We start from the raw sequence: 20,547 nt of genomic DNA, 5'->3' as shown, positions 1-20,547 counted from the left end.
AAGCCCAGCACATCACAGAAGTGCATTCCCTCAGTTCTGGGATTACCCCAATGAATCTTTCTCCAATTTATTTTGTAAAATTCTTCAGTGGGAAGTAGGTTTTAAAACTGGGTGTTGCATTAAAAATTCTTACTACAAGATACTAATAGCTAGGCAAAAGAAATCCAAAAATACAAACTGCAAGTCAAAGAATCGCAATTTGAAGTAGGGAAGTGTCTCAAATCTGTCACTTTTACAGTCACGCCTAAAGTATTGTAAAATCTGGATTTTTGCATGGCAGAGTGTTTCCCCTTGAAGGATGCTACTTAGCTATGAAACAGGGTCACAAGCTGGAGCAGTTTTATGAAAACAGGCATTTCTTCATCTTGCATGGAGCTTTGCTTGAGCTTGATAAATTCAAAACTATTAAGGAAAGTTCAAGCCCAGTACTTCTGGAGCCACTATCCTCAACTGGAACATCAGTACTGCATCACGCCAAGCAGGGCCTTGATAAAGTTAAAATTAAAAAGGTCTTATGAACCAAACTACTGTACTGGTCGTAAGTATTTATTTGTGCTCTGGAAAGGCTGTTCTACATGTTTTCATGTAAACGCAGTTTCATTCAAAAACATTCAAATGTTAGTTATATTTAAACGTCTAAATTCTGCCATTAAAAATGAAGCTAAAAATATTCACTAACAAATGGATATTTTAAAACTGTGCTTACAATTGTACAGTATTCCACCTGTAAACGTATTTTTTCTGAACAAGGAATTACTCACTCAATACATTAAAATAATCTTGTTCTCTGTAGTCATTTCATCTCATAATTCATTTTCCTCATGCTGATGTACTGTACTTGTAAAGAATCATGACTGAATGTCTATCAAATACAAGTGAGCAGTGATTCAAAAGCGAACATGCTTGCATGCATTCCAACGCATCCCACGTGCAATCAGGTTACATCCTTTATTAAGCTCATGGGAAGAATGACAAGTCTATAGCGTGCTAGAAAACAAGGAAGCCTCTAAGCTGCACTATTTAAAAGGGTCCTAATTAAAACCACAGTTTCATATACAGAGCATTTTACAACTGATTAACCCAAGTGATGTAAACTTCAAGCTCAGGTACACCATGGCCAATTTGACTTGGACAACCTTCTTAATAGGCATTTATTCGGGATTGAGGACTTACTTCCACCTCAGCTGATGGGCTCAGAGATAGAATGTGCAATATGCAGACTCTGCCACATGCAGAGCAGGTGCTGCTTTGAAGGGTTGGGTAAACAAATTTGGAGGTCTGTCCACTTCTGACAACTCAACTTTACATGCACTCAGAGTTGCTATTGTCTTCGATGCCTTCCCAGATGTGGCTTTTCTATTTTGGCTGGTCACAAGCCGGGAACTCGCATGAATGTTTGATCTCTTTGGTTCATTCGAGGGCATCCCAAAGTGTTTCTGATGTATACCTCAAATTCAATGAATTCACTGTAAATCCCTAAAAGTAATGCAAGTTATATACTTAAAACAGCTATTATTCACATCTACATTACCTCAAATTAATAAACTTGGCAGTGTCCATTTTGCTAATAGAACTTAACACACTGACTGAAAGCACTTTTATAAATTAATCCAATTAATAAACACAGGTTAACATGCAAATATCAGCCTACTGAAATGACACTAAGCTGTGCAGAAGCAAAAGGGGAAAAAGGAAGAAAACAAACATAACTCTTCCTCAAAATGTAAATGCATTGATATTAGGTGAGAATAACTGTGATCCTCCAAAATTTACAAATTGTTTAAATTCTACCCAGGATTACACATATGATCACTTGACTAAGGCACAACACAGCAGCTAACATCATGAATTATACTTTCAGAAGAAATTAATTACTGCAATGATTAAACCACTGCAGTTAATGTATAGCTCACGTACAGTGTGTAACGGAAATAAGAGGACATTATTCTTGCAATTGGACAAGACAATGTACTCAGATTTCTAATTTGTGAAAGTAGAGAGCTAGCACTCATCTTGCACAGTATAGTGATTCTCAAAGCACAATCGACAAGGACCGTGCAAGTAGACTGTGGGCTGGCCCAAATGCAATCACAGTGTGCAATGCCTCGGCCACACAACAGGGTAGGCCAGAACACTCACCCTCAGTACTCGCAGAACATCACAATACTAATGTCATAAGTTCTGCAACAATGATGTAGTTTTTTAAGATTTGGTATTGTTACAACATTCGATTGCAAGATCAGATTTTCAAAACTTAAGGAGTTGAAAACAGAGAAACTGACTGAGCCGAACACAAGACTTCATCGTTGTCACTTATCATAAGTAGTACATTTGTTCCAAAGAGATTTTATGTGGTTGCAAGTGAGAGCAAGTGAGCAAGGGCTGATGGCTAGTTTGCAAAATCTCAATTTGCAGAGAAGTTGCATGCAATTAAACATAACGCTCCTGTTCAAGACCAAGATTAAATTTCAAACATTACTAGTGGGTTAATCATTGCCTGAGTGTTTTTAAAACTAAGATCGGGACTGCAAACAGCAAAGTGGATAATTTTGATATTGTAGCAATGTCATGCTAAGACCAATTGAACTCCACTTCCCACTTCTGCAAATTGCAGTGTATACGTGGTTCACAAATGGAAGTGGCCAACAGAATAATGTGCATCTGTTTACTGACTCAATTACAGACCCAAAATGTCTAAGGAAAAGAAAGAATGGTAACCAGAATAATGACAAGCTGAAGGAGTGCCATGTGGATGTCCCAGGAGTTGAATCAGAGCTTGTTCAGCTGTCACAAATGGTGTAGGTCAGCATCATGTTATGAGAATGGGGAGCAGTCAGTGCTTGCAGCTGGGCAGATGCAGTTAACAGCAGCAGAATTATTACATAGGGTACATGGTATAGGAACAGGCCGTTCGGCCAACCTGTTCATATTGGTATTTATACACCACCCAAGTCTCTGCCTCATCTAAATCTACCATAACCAAATATTTCCCTTACATATACTTTTCTAGTTTCTCTGTAAACGTATTGATATTGTTCACTTCAACCACCCACTGTGGTAACAAATTCAATATTCTTAGTACTTTGGGTAAAGCAGTTTCTTTGAGATCTATATTGGATTTCCTGGCGACTATCTAATATTGGGAGCCTATTGCTACGCTCTTCCCACAATTGTAAACTCTTTCTCTGCATCAACTCTTATCAAAACCATTCATAAATTTTGAATCCAGAGTCCAGTGACTTTACTGTTTATCCAAAGTCTTTGATAAAGGCTAGTTGGAGACAAAATATAGAAGGCATAGACAGCAAATTATTCAGATACTACTTTTAAATTTATGCCTCCTCCCCCCCAGCAAAAATAAGCCTAAAATTTGGTTTACTTTTAAAAATGGCCTGTGGCACAACCTTTGCAATCTCTTTGTTCCTCTCCCACACCTCCTGAAATAACGTAACCTCCCTATACTTCCTAGCAAAACGTACCTCACATCTGTGTTGAACTTCATTTGCCAATTATTTGTCTATTCTGCAGGTTTGCAAGTGGGGATGGAAAATGCCAGAGGACTTGTTAATGATATTTAAATCAGCCCGCCAGCTAAACAGTGCCAGTAACTCTACGTGCAGCAAGAAACCAGGCATGAGTCACATTTTCTGCCCCACATACAACCTTACCAGCTGAGTTGGTAAGATTATTCTAGAAACATAGAAAAACTACAGCACAAACATGCCCTACGGCCCAGAAGTTGTGCCAAACGTGTCCCTACCTACTAGGCTTACCAATAACCCTCTATCTTACTAAGTTCCATGTACTTATCCAAAAGTCTCTTAAAAGACCCTATCAAATCCGCCTCCACCGCCACTGCCGGCAGCCGATTCCACGCACCCACCACCCTCAGTGAAAACTTATCCCTGACATCTCCTCTGTACCTATTCCCCAGCACCCTAAACCTGTGTCCTCTTGTGGCAACCATTTCAGCCAAGAGAAAAAGCCTCTGAGAATCCACTTGATCAATACCTCTCAACATCTCATACACTTCAATCAGGTCACTCCCCATCTTTCGTCTCTCCAAGGAGAAAAAACCAAGCTCTCTCAATCTATCCTCATAAGGCATGCCACCCATTCCAGGCAACATCCTTGTAAATCTCCTCTGCACCCTTTCTATGGCTTCCACATCCTTTCTGTAATGAGGCAACCAGAACTGAGCATAGTATTCCATGTGGGATCTGACCAGGGTCTTATACAGCTGCAGCATTATCTCCCAACTCCTAAACTCAATTCCTCGATTGATGAATGCCAGTACAACATAGGCCTTCTTAACCACGGCCTCTACCTGAGAAGCTGCTCTGAGTGTCCTATGAACCCAGACCCCAAAATCCTTCTGGACTTCCACATTGCCAAGAGCCTTACCCTTAATATTATGTCATCCTACTTGACCTGCCAAAATGAACCACCACACACTTATCTGGGTTGAAGTCCATCTGCCACTTCTTCGCCCAGTATTGCATCCTATCAATGTCTTGTTACAACTTCTGACATCCCTCCACACTATCCACAACACCTCCAACTTTTGTGTCATCGACAAACTTACCAATCCACACTTCCACTTCCTCTTCCAGGTCATTTATAAAAATCACAAAGAGCAAAGATCCCAGAACAGATCCCTGGGGCACTCCATTGACCGACCTCCATGCACATTCTAAAAAAAAATTCAATCAGACTCGTAAGGCATGATCTGCCGTTGACAAAGCCATTCTGACCATTCTTGATCATCATATCTTCATAAACCCTGCCTCTCAGGATCTTCTCCATCAACTTACCAACCACTGAGGTTAGACTCGCTGGTCTATCTCTTCTCCCTTTCTTGGATAAAGGAGCAACATCCGCAATCCTCCGGAACCTCTCCCGACTCCATTGATGACGTAAACGTTATTGCCTGAGGCTCAGCAATCTCTTCCCTCGCCTCCCCAAAGTAACCTGGGGTACATCCCATCCAGTCCCGGCGATTTATCTAACTTGATGCTTTTCAAAAGCTCCAACACATCCCCTTTCTTAATGTCTACACACTCTATTTTTCCCTCTCATGAATTATTAAATACAAGTGATAATGCCTCTGCCAACTCTTCGCTAGATTCTTTTAAAATACATGAATGCAAGCAATCCAGGCAAGCGGCCTTATCGCAGAGTTTGATTAGTTTGTTCAATGTATCCCTTTATTATAGATGCATAAAATCACTGCTTATAGCATTCAATGTCATGTCTACCATGCGACTTCATTCCTAAGCTTATTCGTGCATCAGACACAGCAGCACCATTTCATCTTGTGCCAATTAGATTCAAATATTATTTGACAAAATATTTCAGAACTCTTGAATCATTAGATTTGGAAGCTGATGAAATTAGAATCATGGATTTCTACAGTTCAAGAGATCATCATTCAGCCCATTGAATCTGCATCAACTCTGACAAAGCATCTTACCCAGGCTCTAGCCCCATCACCTCACATATCTACCCTGCTAATCCACCTAACCTGCACGTCTTTGGAAGAAACCAGAGCACCTGGAGAAACTCACGTAGACACAAGGAGAACATGCAAACTCTACACGGTCACCCAAAGCTGGAATTGAACCCAGATTCCTGGCGGTGAGAGGCAGCGATGCTAGCTACAGTGCTGCCCTATTCTGCAAACATTGTATTTTCAATAGCTTAAGAAAATAGTCAAAGGTTCATCCATTATGCAGGAATATAACCAGCATACAGTCAAACAATTTTCAACCAATCATTAATTATTTTGGAGGTGGACATTTAGTATTGGAGGAAGCATCAACCAGTCACTGTAAAAATATCCATAGACAATGTAAAAATATCCAGTCAAGTGTCTTACATAATCAAATATGGTTCATTGACCACTTACAGAAAATTAAGTTCCAGTTTTGGTCATCTGTTGCTGTGAAATAACCAGAATTGGTAAAAGAAGCAATGGAACTATTGCTACCTTTTCCAACAACATACTTGTGAACCATCACTTCTGCTTTGGCAACAATGAAGAAAAACTACAGATCCTGTCTCAAAGTGTTTAACGAATTGAGTGCTTATGTCAAATATCAAGATGATAAACAGGTTCTGAAACGAGAAGCCAGGGCTTGTTTTAAGATTACCAAGATGAGTGTTATGCAAAACATTTGCATATTATGATTATAAACCATAATGTAGATGGTGGTCTGGGATTACTAAACCACTTGAACAAGGGTCTTTCAATCATAAACGAGTGACAATCATTGTTGTGCACCCTCTTGCATTAGAGCATGTTTACACCTATTCTGCTCAACTGGCCAGACACCATTGAATCACTTCTTAGAAAATCTAACAGATCCAACATTATTACAGCACATAATGAATACTAGACGCCCAAGCAGTTTTAGGAGGGCAAATATAGTAAACCAAGTGCAATAACTAACTAGTCTCATCAATTAGGTCAAAGATTTGATAAACATTTAATTTTTCTGAAGAAGGTCTCAAAAGTTGATAGTCTGAATAATTTTCACATGGTTGGCCAAGGAATTCAACACTCATACACTAGTGTATATAAATAAGTGAGCCTTGTCATCCAAGACATGTAACGATTCCATGATTCTAATGCCGAAATAGTCCATTTGGCCCAGAGCCTACACCAACAATAATCAGGCCCAAGCCCACCCACCGCCCGTGACACTAAGGGTCCATTTAGCATGGCCAATCAATCTAACCTGCATATCTTTGGAGCGTAGGAGGACAGCAGAGCACCCAGAGGAAACCCACACAGACACGGGAAAAATGTATAAACTCCACAGTGCCACTCAAGGACGGAATTCAACCTGGGCCCTGGTGCTGTGAAGCAGCAGTGCCACCCATGCAGAAGTATATCCAGATAAATACTCTGGATAAGATTCAACTTGCAGGAGTAACAATTTCATTCTGTAAACCACATTGGACCATTATATGGACATTTTGCACATACTTTTCAGAGGAGAATTCGCCCCCATCAGTTTTTTCTTCAACAGGTCTATCGTAGCGTCGTTCGCGAGGTGGTGGTCTTCTGTCTGGCCTCCTCTCACCAGGTTTCCCTTCACCTTGAGATTGCTGCTGCTCAGGCTTTCTACCAACCTTTCTGACACCTAAAATGCAGGTTTGCAAATGCAAAGAACAATGTATCATAACCACAGCCAAAGTGATTTACACAATTTGGTGACAATATAGACATCGTTTCCAAGTACAAAAGACAATCACAAAGATTTCAGAACAGATGCAACCATCTCTACAGACCCTCAAATAAAGTTTTAAAATTTAGAGGACTGCACGTTCCATCTCTTCAAAAATATCAGCAATTTTCTTTCCTTCAGCTGTCTACAAGGAATTGCAAATTCATTGCATACTGAAGTAGAAATGAATTTGCCTTTACATTGAGCCTTTCAAATCCTCAGATGCCCAAAGGCCTTCAGAGTTATCCTTTAAGGTGTGGCAACTGTTATGTGGGCAGATATGACAACAAATGAAATATGCTCACAGCATGGTTTAACAAATAGCTAAATGACCCAATTGAATTTGGCATGCACACAGTCTGAAATGGATAGCACCAAAAACATTGCTCAGTAACACACTTAAGCATTGGTCTTGTGCTTTGGTTCTTCCAAAGGACTTAAACCATAATTAAATCGGCTGACTAGGAAGGGATGCTGCCACAAGCAAGGCACAAATAAAAGCCCATCAAGAGTTAGGAATAAACAGTTCATGTGCAAAACCAAATTCATATCCATTCTGACAATTAATACTTAGATAAACTTCAAATCTAGCCTACAGAAGATAAACATTCAAGGGATTCAAAAGTAATCACTTTACCTTGCACAAAAACAGAAGAATTTTACTTTCAAGTAAATGAATGTGAACTTCCAAAATGGTGAACCTTACGTAACAAAACAAAGTTACAAATTTTGCAAAAGATTGTACACATAGGCCATTTGGCCCCTCAAGTTCCACCACTATTTAACAAGATTATGGCTGATCCATTCATGTTACAAGTTCTACATTCCCATCGTCCCTGGTAACCTTGATTTTCTTGCCCAACAAGGATCTATCCTACCTCCGCCTTAAAATATTCAGTGACCCGCCTTCTGTGACAGAGAGTTGCAAAGACCTCAGCAACAAGTTCTCCTCATTCCTGTCTTGAAAGAGTAACCCAGTCTGGACAGGAAAAGGAAATTTCCCTTCCACATCCACCTTGGCAAGACCATGCAGGATCTTGTATGTTTCAATCAAGTCACTTTCACGCTTCTGTGAGACAAACCCAGTCTGTCTAATCTTTCATAAGTCCACCCACCCATTTCAGGTATCAATCAGGAGGCTTCCTCTGAACCAACATATTTACATCTTGAGACCAAAACTACACTCAATATTCGAGAATATTTTGACCTGTGTAATTGAAGTGCAATATCCTTGTTTTGATGTTCAATTCTTCTCATAATAAATGACAGCATACCATTAGCCCTCTAATTACTTGCTGTACCTACAAACTAACTTTGACATTCATGCACTAGAACACCGACATCCTGCTGCAACTCCGAATTCTGCAGCCGCTCTTCATTTAAGTAACGCTTTTTTTTAGTCTTCCTGCCAAAGCGAACAACTTCATTTTATTTCATTAGCCAGAATTTTGCCCATATTCAACCTAACTATACTAGGCTGCAACCTTCTTCAGAACATACTTTCCTACCCACCTTTGTGTCATCTGTAAATTTAGCTACCATGCATTCATTTCCCTGATCTAAGTTATTGATATGAATTGTAAAAAGTGGAGACCCCAGCAGAGGCCAGGGATTCCACTCATCTCAACCTGTCAATCAGAAAAAAGACCTATTTATGCACAGTTTTCTGCAACCCAATCTTCTGTCCATACTTCTACAATACCCCCTACACCATAAGTTTTTAAATGTTGTGTCGTGTCACAAATGTGCATCTCAAGTAGTTAAACTGACATCAAGAATATTGAAAAATAGTTTCCCAAAACCGCCACAAACTGTGGATAGCAGTAACTACACTGTAACCCTTTTGTCTAATAGGCTACACCCAGCCAATGACTAGACTATTCTCTGATCCCTCAGATAAGAACACTGGTGCAATGTAAAGTCTAATCCACTGCGTGTCACTGTTTGATGATGGGAACTGACAAAGTTGATTGGTCATCTGCAGGTGTATTTTGCCATTTCTAAAGTCAGTGGCAAAGTTGCAGTAGAAAATAAAGCCAACAACCAAAGTATGAGCATTGTCAGTTGCAGCTCACATCAGAAACTTGCTCCCAAATATAGAATGCTTAACTTTTGTAAAATTGAAGTCCACGAGCATGTGGTTTTCAGGAAAACTTATTTTCCAGTCTCCACTCAAGAACTGCCATGCTGTATTATGTTACACCACCTCACATTGATATTTGTAGGTACTTGTTAACCCATATTTTAAACTTGCAGAGTTATAAAATGCAGGTTTGTGTCTCTATTGCTAGCTACAGTGCAATTGTTGAGTTGTAGGGAGGCAATGCACACAAGTGAGCGTGGTAAAATTTCAGAGATGCCTAGTGTCCTAAAACTGAACTAGCAGCTTTCAGGCTTAGAACAAATTTATCATTCTAAATGCAGTCACAGGAATTCAGAGATCGAAGCAAAATTGCAGGAATTGATATTCGGCAGATAATACGAACCCATGACAACTATTTTCAGTTATCAGGGTTCTACATCATCCCTACCTATAAAAAAACTTCCAAATTGTTGACACATCTAACCTTCCAACTTTACCAGCAATAACTTCAAAATAAAGCCATAGCAATTTGGTTCAGTCATGCCCAAGTCAGAAGACTGGAGAATTTATTCCATAACCACTACCATCAAAACAGTTTAACTGAAGTCTGTCTCATTGCTAAATTGGGATCTTCTTGTGCACATCCACCTACAGAATAGTTACTATATTTCAGAGACAATTTAATGGTTGGCAAGCATTCAAGGTCAACCCAAGAATGTAAAACGTATTCAAAAAAATTCAAGAGCCCCTGGTATACAAATCCCATTTGTAATACTTTTGGATTCCGTAAGTGCATAATGGTTTTAGTTTAGAAAGGCATTATGATCGGCACAGGCTTGGAGGGCCAAAGGGCCTGTGCTGTACTGTTCTTTGTACATATAACACAGTGAAATGAAGCTCAATGAACTCCAGAATCCACTTGCTGCCTATTTGCAGATATCCCATACCATCTTTGATCAAAGATATGGAGTTTGGAACTTTGAGGCCACATTTAAAGTTTTAATTAATTTGCATAAATATAAAGTTTCACACCTGAGTGGTGACATTGCAAAGTACCGCCTTTTCAAAACCTATGTGCCCATTGGAACAAACCAGCAAGTACCTGGTCTTTAAGGACCAACTGCAACACCAGAAGTAACCTACAAGGTATTCACTATCATTTCCTCAAGTCTTACCTCTTGAAAGTGCCAAGTGTCACAATAGATAATAGAGCAGAGACCCAAAGCAACCAAACAAAATAGTGATTTAAAAAAAACACACAAAATTGTGTATTTGTACAAACTACATAGCAAATAGCCTTACGCATTTAATGCTGAATTCTTTACTGATTCTTCAGCATTAATTTCTGAAATACACATTTGACCAATTAAAGCCCAAACAAGAAATAAAGCTTGAAAAGCTAGTACATACATAGCAAAAAAAAGCAAGTAGAAAATAATTTGAAGTAAACCCCAATGTACACAAATAGTTCCTCTCAGTTATCAAATCAAGATCCTTGACTCTATAAAGAGGTATCACAAGTGAAAAGTGAAAGCTCATTAGGTCTCTTGCAACTGACTCGCACTGTTTCTGTTCCTCTGCAAACATCTTTCATAAGAACACATTATTTCTGTATAGATAGTTGTAAGCTTTTGCAATTCAATACAAGTGATCCTCTTAGAAAATTTAAAATAGGTTTTTTGATCATTATTCCAAAAAGCAGGGAGACCAATGTATCTATAAAACTATGCAATTCCGGCTTCATGATCTTTTGCATCTGTTCTGTTCAAAGACATAAAACGTCCTAAGAATATAATCTATCAATAATCACAACGTATGTTTAACCATAATTACTTACAATATGCATTAAAATTGAGATCTCTACAATGTAATAAACACAATATAAAATTAGTATTGACACTGCATTGTGCATCATACTGGATGACAGATTGCATATGTTTAATGTGTCAAGTTTCTCAACATTAAAGTACAATTTTAAAAATTTGAATAATGGGACAGGTTAAAATTGAAGGGACGCACATTCTGACAGAGAAAGTTGAAACTTCAAAGTTCCACTGAAGAACACTGCAAACATCAATATAAAGCGCACTAGAAGCTCGAGTAAAACATGGTCGCTGAGACACAAGATGGAGGACATTACGCTGAAGTCGAAGGTGAGAAGGAAAGTTTTATAATATTTCGAATCAAACAACAATACATCAACATGTGCAAGATTCAGGGCAAACACCCAAATGTTTATTCTGCCCAAACCGAACTGATCAAACCTTCACACCACACGTGTTTTTTTTTATTTCTGGTTTGCCAACCAGCGTGCAAAGTAGGTTGCATCGACAAATTATAGTCATACAGACTTCACCTGTCTCGCCCATAACTAAATTACTCATTTGAAAGACTGATTTGAGACAAATAAGTTTAGTAGATAGCAAATAAAAAGGTCAGCTTAACGTTTGCCATAAAGGGGCGTAAAGAAACATCATCCAGTGATCACTCCTTCACACCACCTTCCAAGCCTGTTGCTCTGCCATGAGTGACGACGGAAACTGAAAACATGACATTAAATTGTTTTAAACAAGTTACGTTCTTAATAACTCGCCCCTCAAAATATTGCAAGGCATGAAGAAAGTGTGGATAATAAACAAACCTGCATTACTACTGTATATTTAGAAGAACAGTTTGAGAGTGGAGCTGAAACACGCGGATTTGCAGGGACAATTCCACCCCTCCCCACTCTCAGGCAAAGGCCCAGCCCGCAGGAGGGAAGCCTTACTGGGAAGTGCAGGAATAACGCTCGGCAATCTTGCAGAAAACGATAAGTCCATCACCATTCCTGAACACGTTGTGGGCTGACATTTCGTTATAAAATTAAAACAACCGCAACACGTTTCCCCATCACCCCACCCCCTCCTTCCTTCGATTAATGCATGTAACAAGAAGCAGTCAGGCAGAGGTTCCCATACCTTCTTTTCTCAAGGTCACAGGAGCCTGGGACTCGGGTTTAGTGTCACTGGACGTTACGGGCACCTTTCTGTCCTTCTGAGATTCTTTCTTGGGCTGCTGTTTGGACGCAGCCGTCTTGTTGTCTTTCTCCTTCTTGTCTTTCTTGATTTCAGCCTCCTTTAGAATCTCGAACGGATCGGACTCATCATCAAATAGTTGGTCGAACCGATTGGTCACGACGCAGCCGAAGCCTTCCTGTAAGTTCCCGGGCATGATGGGCCCCCTTAAGTGTGGATTCTCCTCGGATGCTACAAGGCTGCAGAAACCGCTCTGATTAGCCTCAAAATGGCCGGTTAGAGACGGTCTTCTTGCTCGCGCTGCATGATGGACCGCGCCATCCGGGACAGCCTATGCCCCCGCGTTGCCTCCTGGGAGTTGTAGTATTTTCGTCTGCCCGCCCCCCCTGCGCCTGTACGGGCAGGACCACAATTCCCAGCGTACACTCTGCCTGCTGCCTTCCCTTGTTGCAAACCCATAGTGAGAAAGGGTGCTAGTGAAGCCTAGTGCAAAACAGGTGGACCCAGGCAGTTTGCTGCGTTTGCAACCTTTTTTTTAAAATTGTGCTTGCTAGCAATCTGAAATATAAACAAATAAATGCAATTAATAGTCAGTAGGTCAGGATCCATTCATGGAAACAAAGAGAAACGACTCAGGTTAATGACTTTTCATCAGAATTTGATGAAAAATAATGAATATTTGCAGCATTTTCTGATTTTAGTGAATGTTTCTTTTATTCATTCATGGGATATGGGCAACCCTGCCTATGCCAACATTTTTGTTCATCCCTAATTGCCCTTGAGAAGATGGTGGGTGAGCTGTCTTGAACACTGCAGTCCATGTGGTGTAGGTACATCCATAGTGCTGGTTTGAAAGGGAGTTCCAGAATTCTGACCCAGTGACAGTGTTGGAATGGTTACATAGTTCCAAGTCAGGATGATATGTGGCCTGTAGAGGGGGAGGGGGGTGAGGGGGTTTTGAGAGGAGGACTTCCAGATCATGTTCCCAGGGGACTCCCTCTTTGTCAGGTGAATGGAGAGTTCTGGTCTCAGACAGAGCATATAAAGCACAGACAGTTTAGAGATTACTCTCCATTCAACTGTCTGTGCTTTATATGCTCTGTCCGAGGCCAGAACTCTCCATTCACCTGATGAAGAGGGAGTCCCCTCGAAAGCTTGTGAGTTTACTATCAAATAAATCGGTTGGACTAAAACCTGGTGTTGTCAGACTTTTTACTGTGTTTACCCCAGTCCAACGCCGGCACATCCACATCTTGTCCCAGGGAGCAGTGGTCATGCGTTTGAAAGGTGCTGTCAAAGGAGCCTTGCTGACTTCTTGTAGTGCATCATCTAGATGGTACACACTGCTGCCACTGTGCATCATAGAAACTAGAAGCAGCAATAGGCCATTCAGCCCTTTGAGCCTGCTACACCATTCATTTTTATCATGGCTGACCATCAAATTCAACATCCTGAGTCCCCGCTCGCCCATATCCTTGATCCCTATAATCCCTAGAGCTATATTTAAATTCTTCTTGAAATCAGACAACATTTTGGCCTCAACTACATTGTGGTTGTGAATTTTACACAGTGGTCTGTTATGTGAGACCTTGTCAAAAGCCTTCTGAAAGTCTAAATAAACTACATCCACTGTTTCTCCTCAGTCAACTCTATTAGTTACATCCTCAAAGAATTCCAATAGATTCGTCAAGCATGATTTCCCTTTTGTAGATCCACGCTGACTTTGTCTGATTATACGACTGCCTTCCAAATGCTGAGTTATGAAATTCTTGATAATGGACTCTAGCAATTTTCCCAGTACTGACATTAGGCTCACTGGTCTATAGTTCCTGTTTTCTCTCTACCTCCCTTTTTGAATAATGGGCATATATTAGCTACCCTCCAATCTGTACAAACTCGTCCAGAGTCCAAAGAATCTTGAAAAATAACCACCACTAGATCTATTATTTCTGGGGCCACTTCCTTAAATACTCTGGGATGAAGATTATCAGGCCCTGGAGATTTATCCACCTTCAATCCCACCAATTTCCCCAAAACCATTTCTCTACTAATGCTGATTTCCCTCAGCCCCTCACTAAAACTTGTTTCTCTCAGAACCTCTGTGGTGGGGAGAATGAATGTTTGTGGGTGGGGTTCAGTCAGTGGGCTGCTTTGTCCCAGATGGTGTCGAGCTTCTTGAAATGTTGTTGCAGCTGCACTCATCTGGGCAAGTGGAGACTATGCCATCACACTCCTACTTCTGCCTTATAGATGGTGGACAGTCCTGTGTGGGGAGTCAGCTTCCCAGCCTCTGACTTGCTCTTGCAACTACAATATTTCTATGGTCAATGGTAAACTCAAGGATGTTGATAGTGGTGGATTGAGCAATATTAATGCCATTGAATGTTAAGGGGCAATGGTTAGATTCTCTCTTGTTTGCTATGATCACTGTCTGGCACTTGTGTCACTTAAATGTTACTTGCCATTTTTTAGCATAATGGTGGATGTTGCCCAGATCTTGCTGAATTTGGACATGGACTGCTTCAGTATCTGAGGAGTTAGGAATGGTACTGAACATTGTGCTATCATCAGTGAACATCCCCACTTCTGATAATATGATGGAAAGAAGGTCATTGATGACACACCTGAAAATGGTTGGGCGTAGAATACTACCGAGGAAGTCCTGCAATGTTGTCCGAGAGCTGAGATGATTGACGTCCAACAACCACAACCTTTGTGCTGATATAACTCCAACAAATGGAGAGTTTTCCTCTTGATTCCCATTGACTTCAGCTTTGCTCAAGCTCCTTGATGCCATCTCGGTCAAATTTAATGTCAAGGGCAGTCACCATCACATCACCTCTTGAGTTCAGCTCTTTTTACCTTGTTTAAAACCAAGGCTGTAATGAGGTCAGGAGGTAAATGATTCTAGTAGAACCCAAACTGAGCATCAACGAGCAGGGTATTGCTAAGCAAGTGCCATTTGATAGCACTGCTGATGGCCCCTTCCATCAATTTTCTGATGATGATCATGAGTATAATGATAGAAACTTAATTTCTTGAGTTGGATTTGTCCTACTTTTTATATACAGGACATACCTGGGCCATTTTCCACATTGCTAGGTAAACAGTGTTGTAGCTGAATTGAAACAGCTTGGCTCAGATCACAGCAAGTTCTGGAGCAAATCTTCAGGATTATTGCCAGAATATTGTCAGGGCCCAGTCAGCCTTTGCAGTATACAGTGCCTTCAGCCATGTCTTGATGTCGTCTGGACTGAATCAAATCAACCTCAGGAGGAGGCTGATATGGATCATCCAATCAGTAGTTCTGGCTGAAGATTATTGCAATTGCTTCAGCCTTATCTTTTGCACAGGCGCTGGGCTCCTCCATCATTGAGGAATATTTGTGGACCCTCCTCTCCTAGTGAGTTGTTTAATTGTCCACCACCATTTACAACTGGATGTGGCAAGACTGCAGAGCTTAATTCTGTCTATTGGTTTATGCTGTTTGGCACACAAGCAGTCCTGAGTTACAGCTTCCCCAGATTGACACTTCATTTTTAGGTGCTGCTTCTGGCATGCTTTTCTGTGTTACCTGTAGAACCAGAGATCCTCAGCTTAATCCTAATGGTAGAGTTGGGTAATGTACCAGACCATGAGGTTAGACCATGGTTGAGTACAATTCTGCTGATGGCCCACAGAATCTTGTGGATGCCCAGTTGCTAGACCTGTTCAAAGTCTATCCAATCTAGCATACTTGTAGTGCATACAACATAATGGAGGGTGTCAATGTGAAGACAGGATTTAGTCTCCACAAATACTGTGCAATGGTCACTCCTACTGATACTGTCATGGACAGGTGCTTCTGCTGTTAGCATATGAACATCTGAAATAGGGAGCAGCTCCTTGAGCCTACTCTGCATTTGATAAAGTTGTGGCACATTAGCAAGGATGACATCAAGTATGTTTTTCTGTTTGGTTGATTCCTTCAACACCTGCTACAGACCCAGTCCAGCAGCTATGTCAGCTTGGTTAGAAGTGCTGCTACCAAGCCACTCTTGAACTTGGACATTGAAGTTCCTCAGCCTATGTACATTCTGCACCTTTGCTACGGCTTTCTCCAAGTGATGTCCAACATGGAGGAATACTAATTTGTCAGCTATCTGGAGACACAGGGAATGGTACACATCAATCAGCACGAGGTTTCTTTGCCCATGTTCAATCAAATGTCATGAGATTTCATGGGGTACAGAGTCACTGTTGCAAGCTTCCTCCCAACTGCATACCACATGCGGTGGGACAGGACATACCCCAAAATCGTGATGATGGTGTCCGGGACATTATTCGTGAAGTATGATTTCATATGTATGTCTTAGTCAGGCTGTTATTTGACTAGTCTGTGAGACAGCTCTCGCAATTTTGACTCTAGCCCCTGGACGTTAATAATGAGGACATTGCAGTGTCAGCAGGGCTGAGTTCACTGTTGTCATTTCTGGAACCTAAGTCAATGGCGAGTGGTTTGTCCAGTTTCATTCTTTATAGACTTTGTTGCTGCTTGATACACTTGAGTGGCTTGCTAGGCCTTTTCAGAGGGTATTTAAGATGTAACAACACTGGACATCTGTTTCCATTTGGAGAACCAGAGGACACCGATTTAGGTATCTGGCAAAAGAAGCAGTGGCCACATGAGGCTAAGCTTTTTATGCAGCAAGTAGTTAGGATTTGGAGTGCACTGCCTATGAGTGTGGTTTTCTCTTCAGCTAACTTTCAATTAGAAAGTTAGCTGAAGAGAAAATATTTGCAGGTCAAGATCAAGTTGAAATAGCTTGAGTTACTCTTGCAGAAAGCCAGCATAGAAATGACAGGCTGAATATCCTCCTGTGTTGTAACCACTCTATGATTCCATATCAATATACAGTGTTAAGAGCGCACACCCCCCATTCCTTTACTTCAAGGTGGCTGCTCCATAATCTCTGGCTATAGTTCAATCCAACACTTCTGATCTTTAGGCATCCAGTACAGAGGCATCAAGGGTGCATTGGAGAGTGTGTGAGCAATACCAGAGGTCCTTCTCATGTGGATCTGCTCCTGTGCCTGTGAAAGACAGCACTTCACAGACACAATTTGTGCAGGTGCCAGGGAGAATATCCCTAAATGCCTGCCTCTCTTTCGCTTTTGAAAACATATCAGTTTCCATATGCATGCTGATAACTCAACACCGTCTCTTTGACCCATTATTATCTTTAAGTTGTCAGACAGTTATCCAATATCCAATACTGAAGGAGGAGAAATTCCTCCAATTAAGTATCGGGAAGAATTTATTGTTGGTCCCCATCCTAAATTCTGTTTCCCCAGCTACCTACTGTCTTCCTGGCCTCTTTTAGGTAACCAAAAGGCCGAGATGCTGCTTTTAAAAATTGCTTCAAATGAAGCTGAAATGTGAACTAATGACTTCAACTAATTGACTACAGCATGTCAATACTACACTTGATCTTAACCAAAAGGTCAAGAAGCGCCTTTTTTTTGGTTAGGGAAGGAACGAGGAAGGGAGACACATCTGTCTTCCTGCCAACAAGGGTGAACCAGTCTGTTCACAACCTCTGCGTCATAATTGATATTGAAATGAATTTTCAATCACATATCTAGGCCATCACTTAGATAGCCTATTTTCATTTCCACGACATGGCTCTTTGCCACACATGCCTCAGCTCTTTTACTGCTGAAACTCTCATTTATACCTTTATTACCTACAGAATTGACTATTCTAATGTAGTCCTGACCTACCTCCCACACACCCTCTGTAGACTGCTGCCCAACTTCTAACTTGTACCAAATGACATTCAACCATTAGCCCAGTGCTCGCTGATCTACACTGGCTCATAGTTAAACAATGCCTCAATTTTTATAATTCTCATCATTGTTTTCCAGAGTCTCCAAGGCCAACGCCCTCTCTATCTTTGAAATCTTCTCCAGCCTGCCCAAGGTATTTGCACAATTCTGGCCTTTTGACATCCCTGATTTTAATTGCTCCATAATTGGTGGTCATGGCTTCAGCTGCAATGAAGTTATGTGAAAATCCCCAGGCACTCTAGCACCTGTTCGGGCACACTGATGGAGAATTTAACATGGCCAATGCACCTGATCAGCATGTTTTTCAGACTGTGGGAGGAAACCCACCAGACACAGGGAGAATGGGCAAACTCCACACAAACAATGCCCCAAGCCAGGAATCAAACCCAGGTCCATGACTGTGAGACAGCAGTGCTAACTACAGTGCCACTGTGCTGCCCTGTATGCTGTCTTGCTTGCACCAATAGCTCTTCCATGGTCAACAAGTCCTGGAGTAGGACTTGAACCTGAACTCTGGCTCAGTGGCAGAGCAGTTACTGCCTTTTCCTCTTTCTTTTCCTCAATCAACATCACAAAAAATGATTAACTGGTCATTACCACATTGCTGTTTGTGGAAACTTGTTATGCACAAGTTGTCTGCTGTGTTTCCTATTAACAACAGTAACTTAAAGTTCTTAAATTTAAAGTAACTTAAATTTAAAGTTCTTCATTAACTGCAAAATGCATTGGGACGTCCTGAAGCCACGTGGGTTTTTCTTTTATTTTGCCTGCATAGTTGTTTCATTGAACTCATTCTTTAATTGTCGATCTGCTCTTCCTTTTCCAACCGTCCTTCCCGGTTTGACTAAAGCAATTTGAACCACTTTGCTTTGAATTTCTGAGTGCGGGATCCTGATTTTAATGAGCATGTGGGGAGGCAGTAGAGGGATCACAGCTTTAGCAGCGTGGAAACCAGAAAGTGCAGATAACCTGAAGGTTTTGTTGTTTCTTTTTGTATCCTGCACACTGTGAGCTATGGATTGAGAAGTGAACAAACTGTTGGGTGAGAAAGCTTATATTGCAAGGCAGTCAGAGTATAGAGTGGAGGAAAGGAAACAGAAAATGCAGTTGTGGGAAGAGATGAGTTGAAGAGAGATCTGAGTGTGGGCTGAGATGAGAGCAGAGTGCAGATTCAGGAGCTGGGGTAGGAGCACTCATGATCCTCATGGCCCACAGCAATGCTGGAAAGGCAATTACCTGCTGGCTCCGGCCTTCTCATTTTTCTCCAGCATGCCCAAGCCATGAAAACTCTGCCCACAGCCATAAAATCACAAAAGAAGGTTTTAAAATTTGAGATATGTAGCCTCATTCACACAGTTAACTAACGGTTTGACTTTCATACTTTTGAAATTTGGATCCCTCGTCACACTCGTTGTGAGTGCAAGCTGGAACAATCAATTTTTGTTTCAGATGTCCACCCCCCCCCTCACCTTTTGGATATTGATTATGGAATTTAGTCCACTCAGTGACTGTAAACCAATGGCATAGATTGTAAAGAAGAACATCTCCCTCATATTAATAACCAATGGTACAGATTGTAATGAAGAACAACCCCTTTATATTAATAGTCCAAACCAGTGGTTTTCAGTTTTAGATTTCACAGCAATTGGACAAGATCCTAGAATTTGATTTGCCAAAACGTAAGGTCAAAATTCAGTTTTTGTAAATTAGTGATACTAATCCATCAAGCTGAAATATTAAAAGCAAAATACTGTAGGTGTTGGAATCATAGAATCTCCAGTGTAGGAGGAGGCAATTTGGCCCATTGAGTCTGCACCGAGCATCTTACCCAGGTTCACTTCGCACACCCCACCCTATCATAGAAACCCTACAGTGCAGAAAGAGGCCATCTGGCCCATCGAGTATGCACCGACCACAATCCCACACAGGCCCTACCCCCATATCCCTACATATTTACCTGCTAATCCCTCTAACCTACACATCTCAGCACAGTAAGGGGCAATTTTAGCATGGCCAATTGACCTAACTCGCACATCTTTGGACTGTGGGAGGAAACCGAACATGAGGAGAATGTGCAAACTCCACACAGACAGTGACCCAAGCTGGGAATCAAATAAAAGTCCCTGGAGCTGTGAAGCAGCAGTGCTAACCACTGTGCTACCATGCCGTCCCTATCACAGTGCTATCCCTGTAATCCTGAGCATTTTACCATGGCCGATCTCTTAACCTGCACATCTTTGGACTGAGACAAAAACAAAATATGCTGGCTAAACTCAAGAGTTCTGTAGAAGGATCATATGGACTTGAAACATTAATTCTGTTTCTCTCTCTACAGATGCTGCCAGGCCTGCTGAGTTCATCCAAAATTTTCAATTTTTATTTCTGAAAT

At 41.1% G+C, this 20,547-nt stretch overlaps 1 protein-coding gene across 2 annotated transcripts in view; it reads right to left on the bottom strand.

Moving 5' to 3' along the window:
* LOC145347780 (SERPINE1 mRNA-binding protein 1-like) overlaps positions 1-12,644 on the bottom strand; it is a 46,776-nt gene extending 34,132 nt beyond the window's left edge. For both annotated transcript variants that reach the window (XM_080195579.1, XM_080195580.1), the window contains exons 1-2: positions 12,273-12,644; positions 6,992-7,148 (exon numbers count right to left, since the gene is read on the bottom strand). In XM_080195579.1, the coding sequence (XP_080051705.1) occupies positions 6,992-7,148; positions 12,273-12,525 (410 nt within the window). In that variant the 5' untranslated portion in view covers positions 12,526-12,644. The remainder of the gene's footprint in view (positions 1-6,991; positions 7,149-12,272) is intronic.
* Between the last annotated feature and the right edge of the window lie 7,903 nt (positions 12,645-20,547).

This window comes from Carcharhinus amblyrhynchos, chromosome 9 (assembly GCF_965287045.1).
Source record: "Carcharhinus amblyrhynchos chromosome 9, sCarAmb.v2.hapA, whole genome shotgun sequence".
NCBI classification, from domain to species: Eukaryota; Metazoa; Chordata; class Chondrichthyes; order Carcharhiniformes; family Carcharhinidae; genus Carcharhinus; species Carcharhinus amblyrhynchos.
This window is presented reverse-complemented; position numbering and strand designations above follow the sequence as displayed.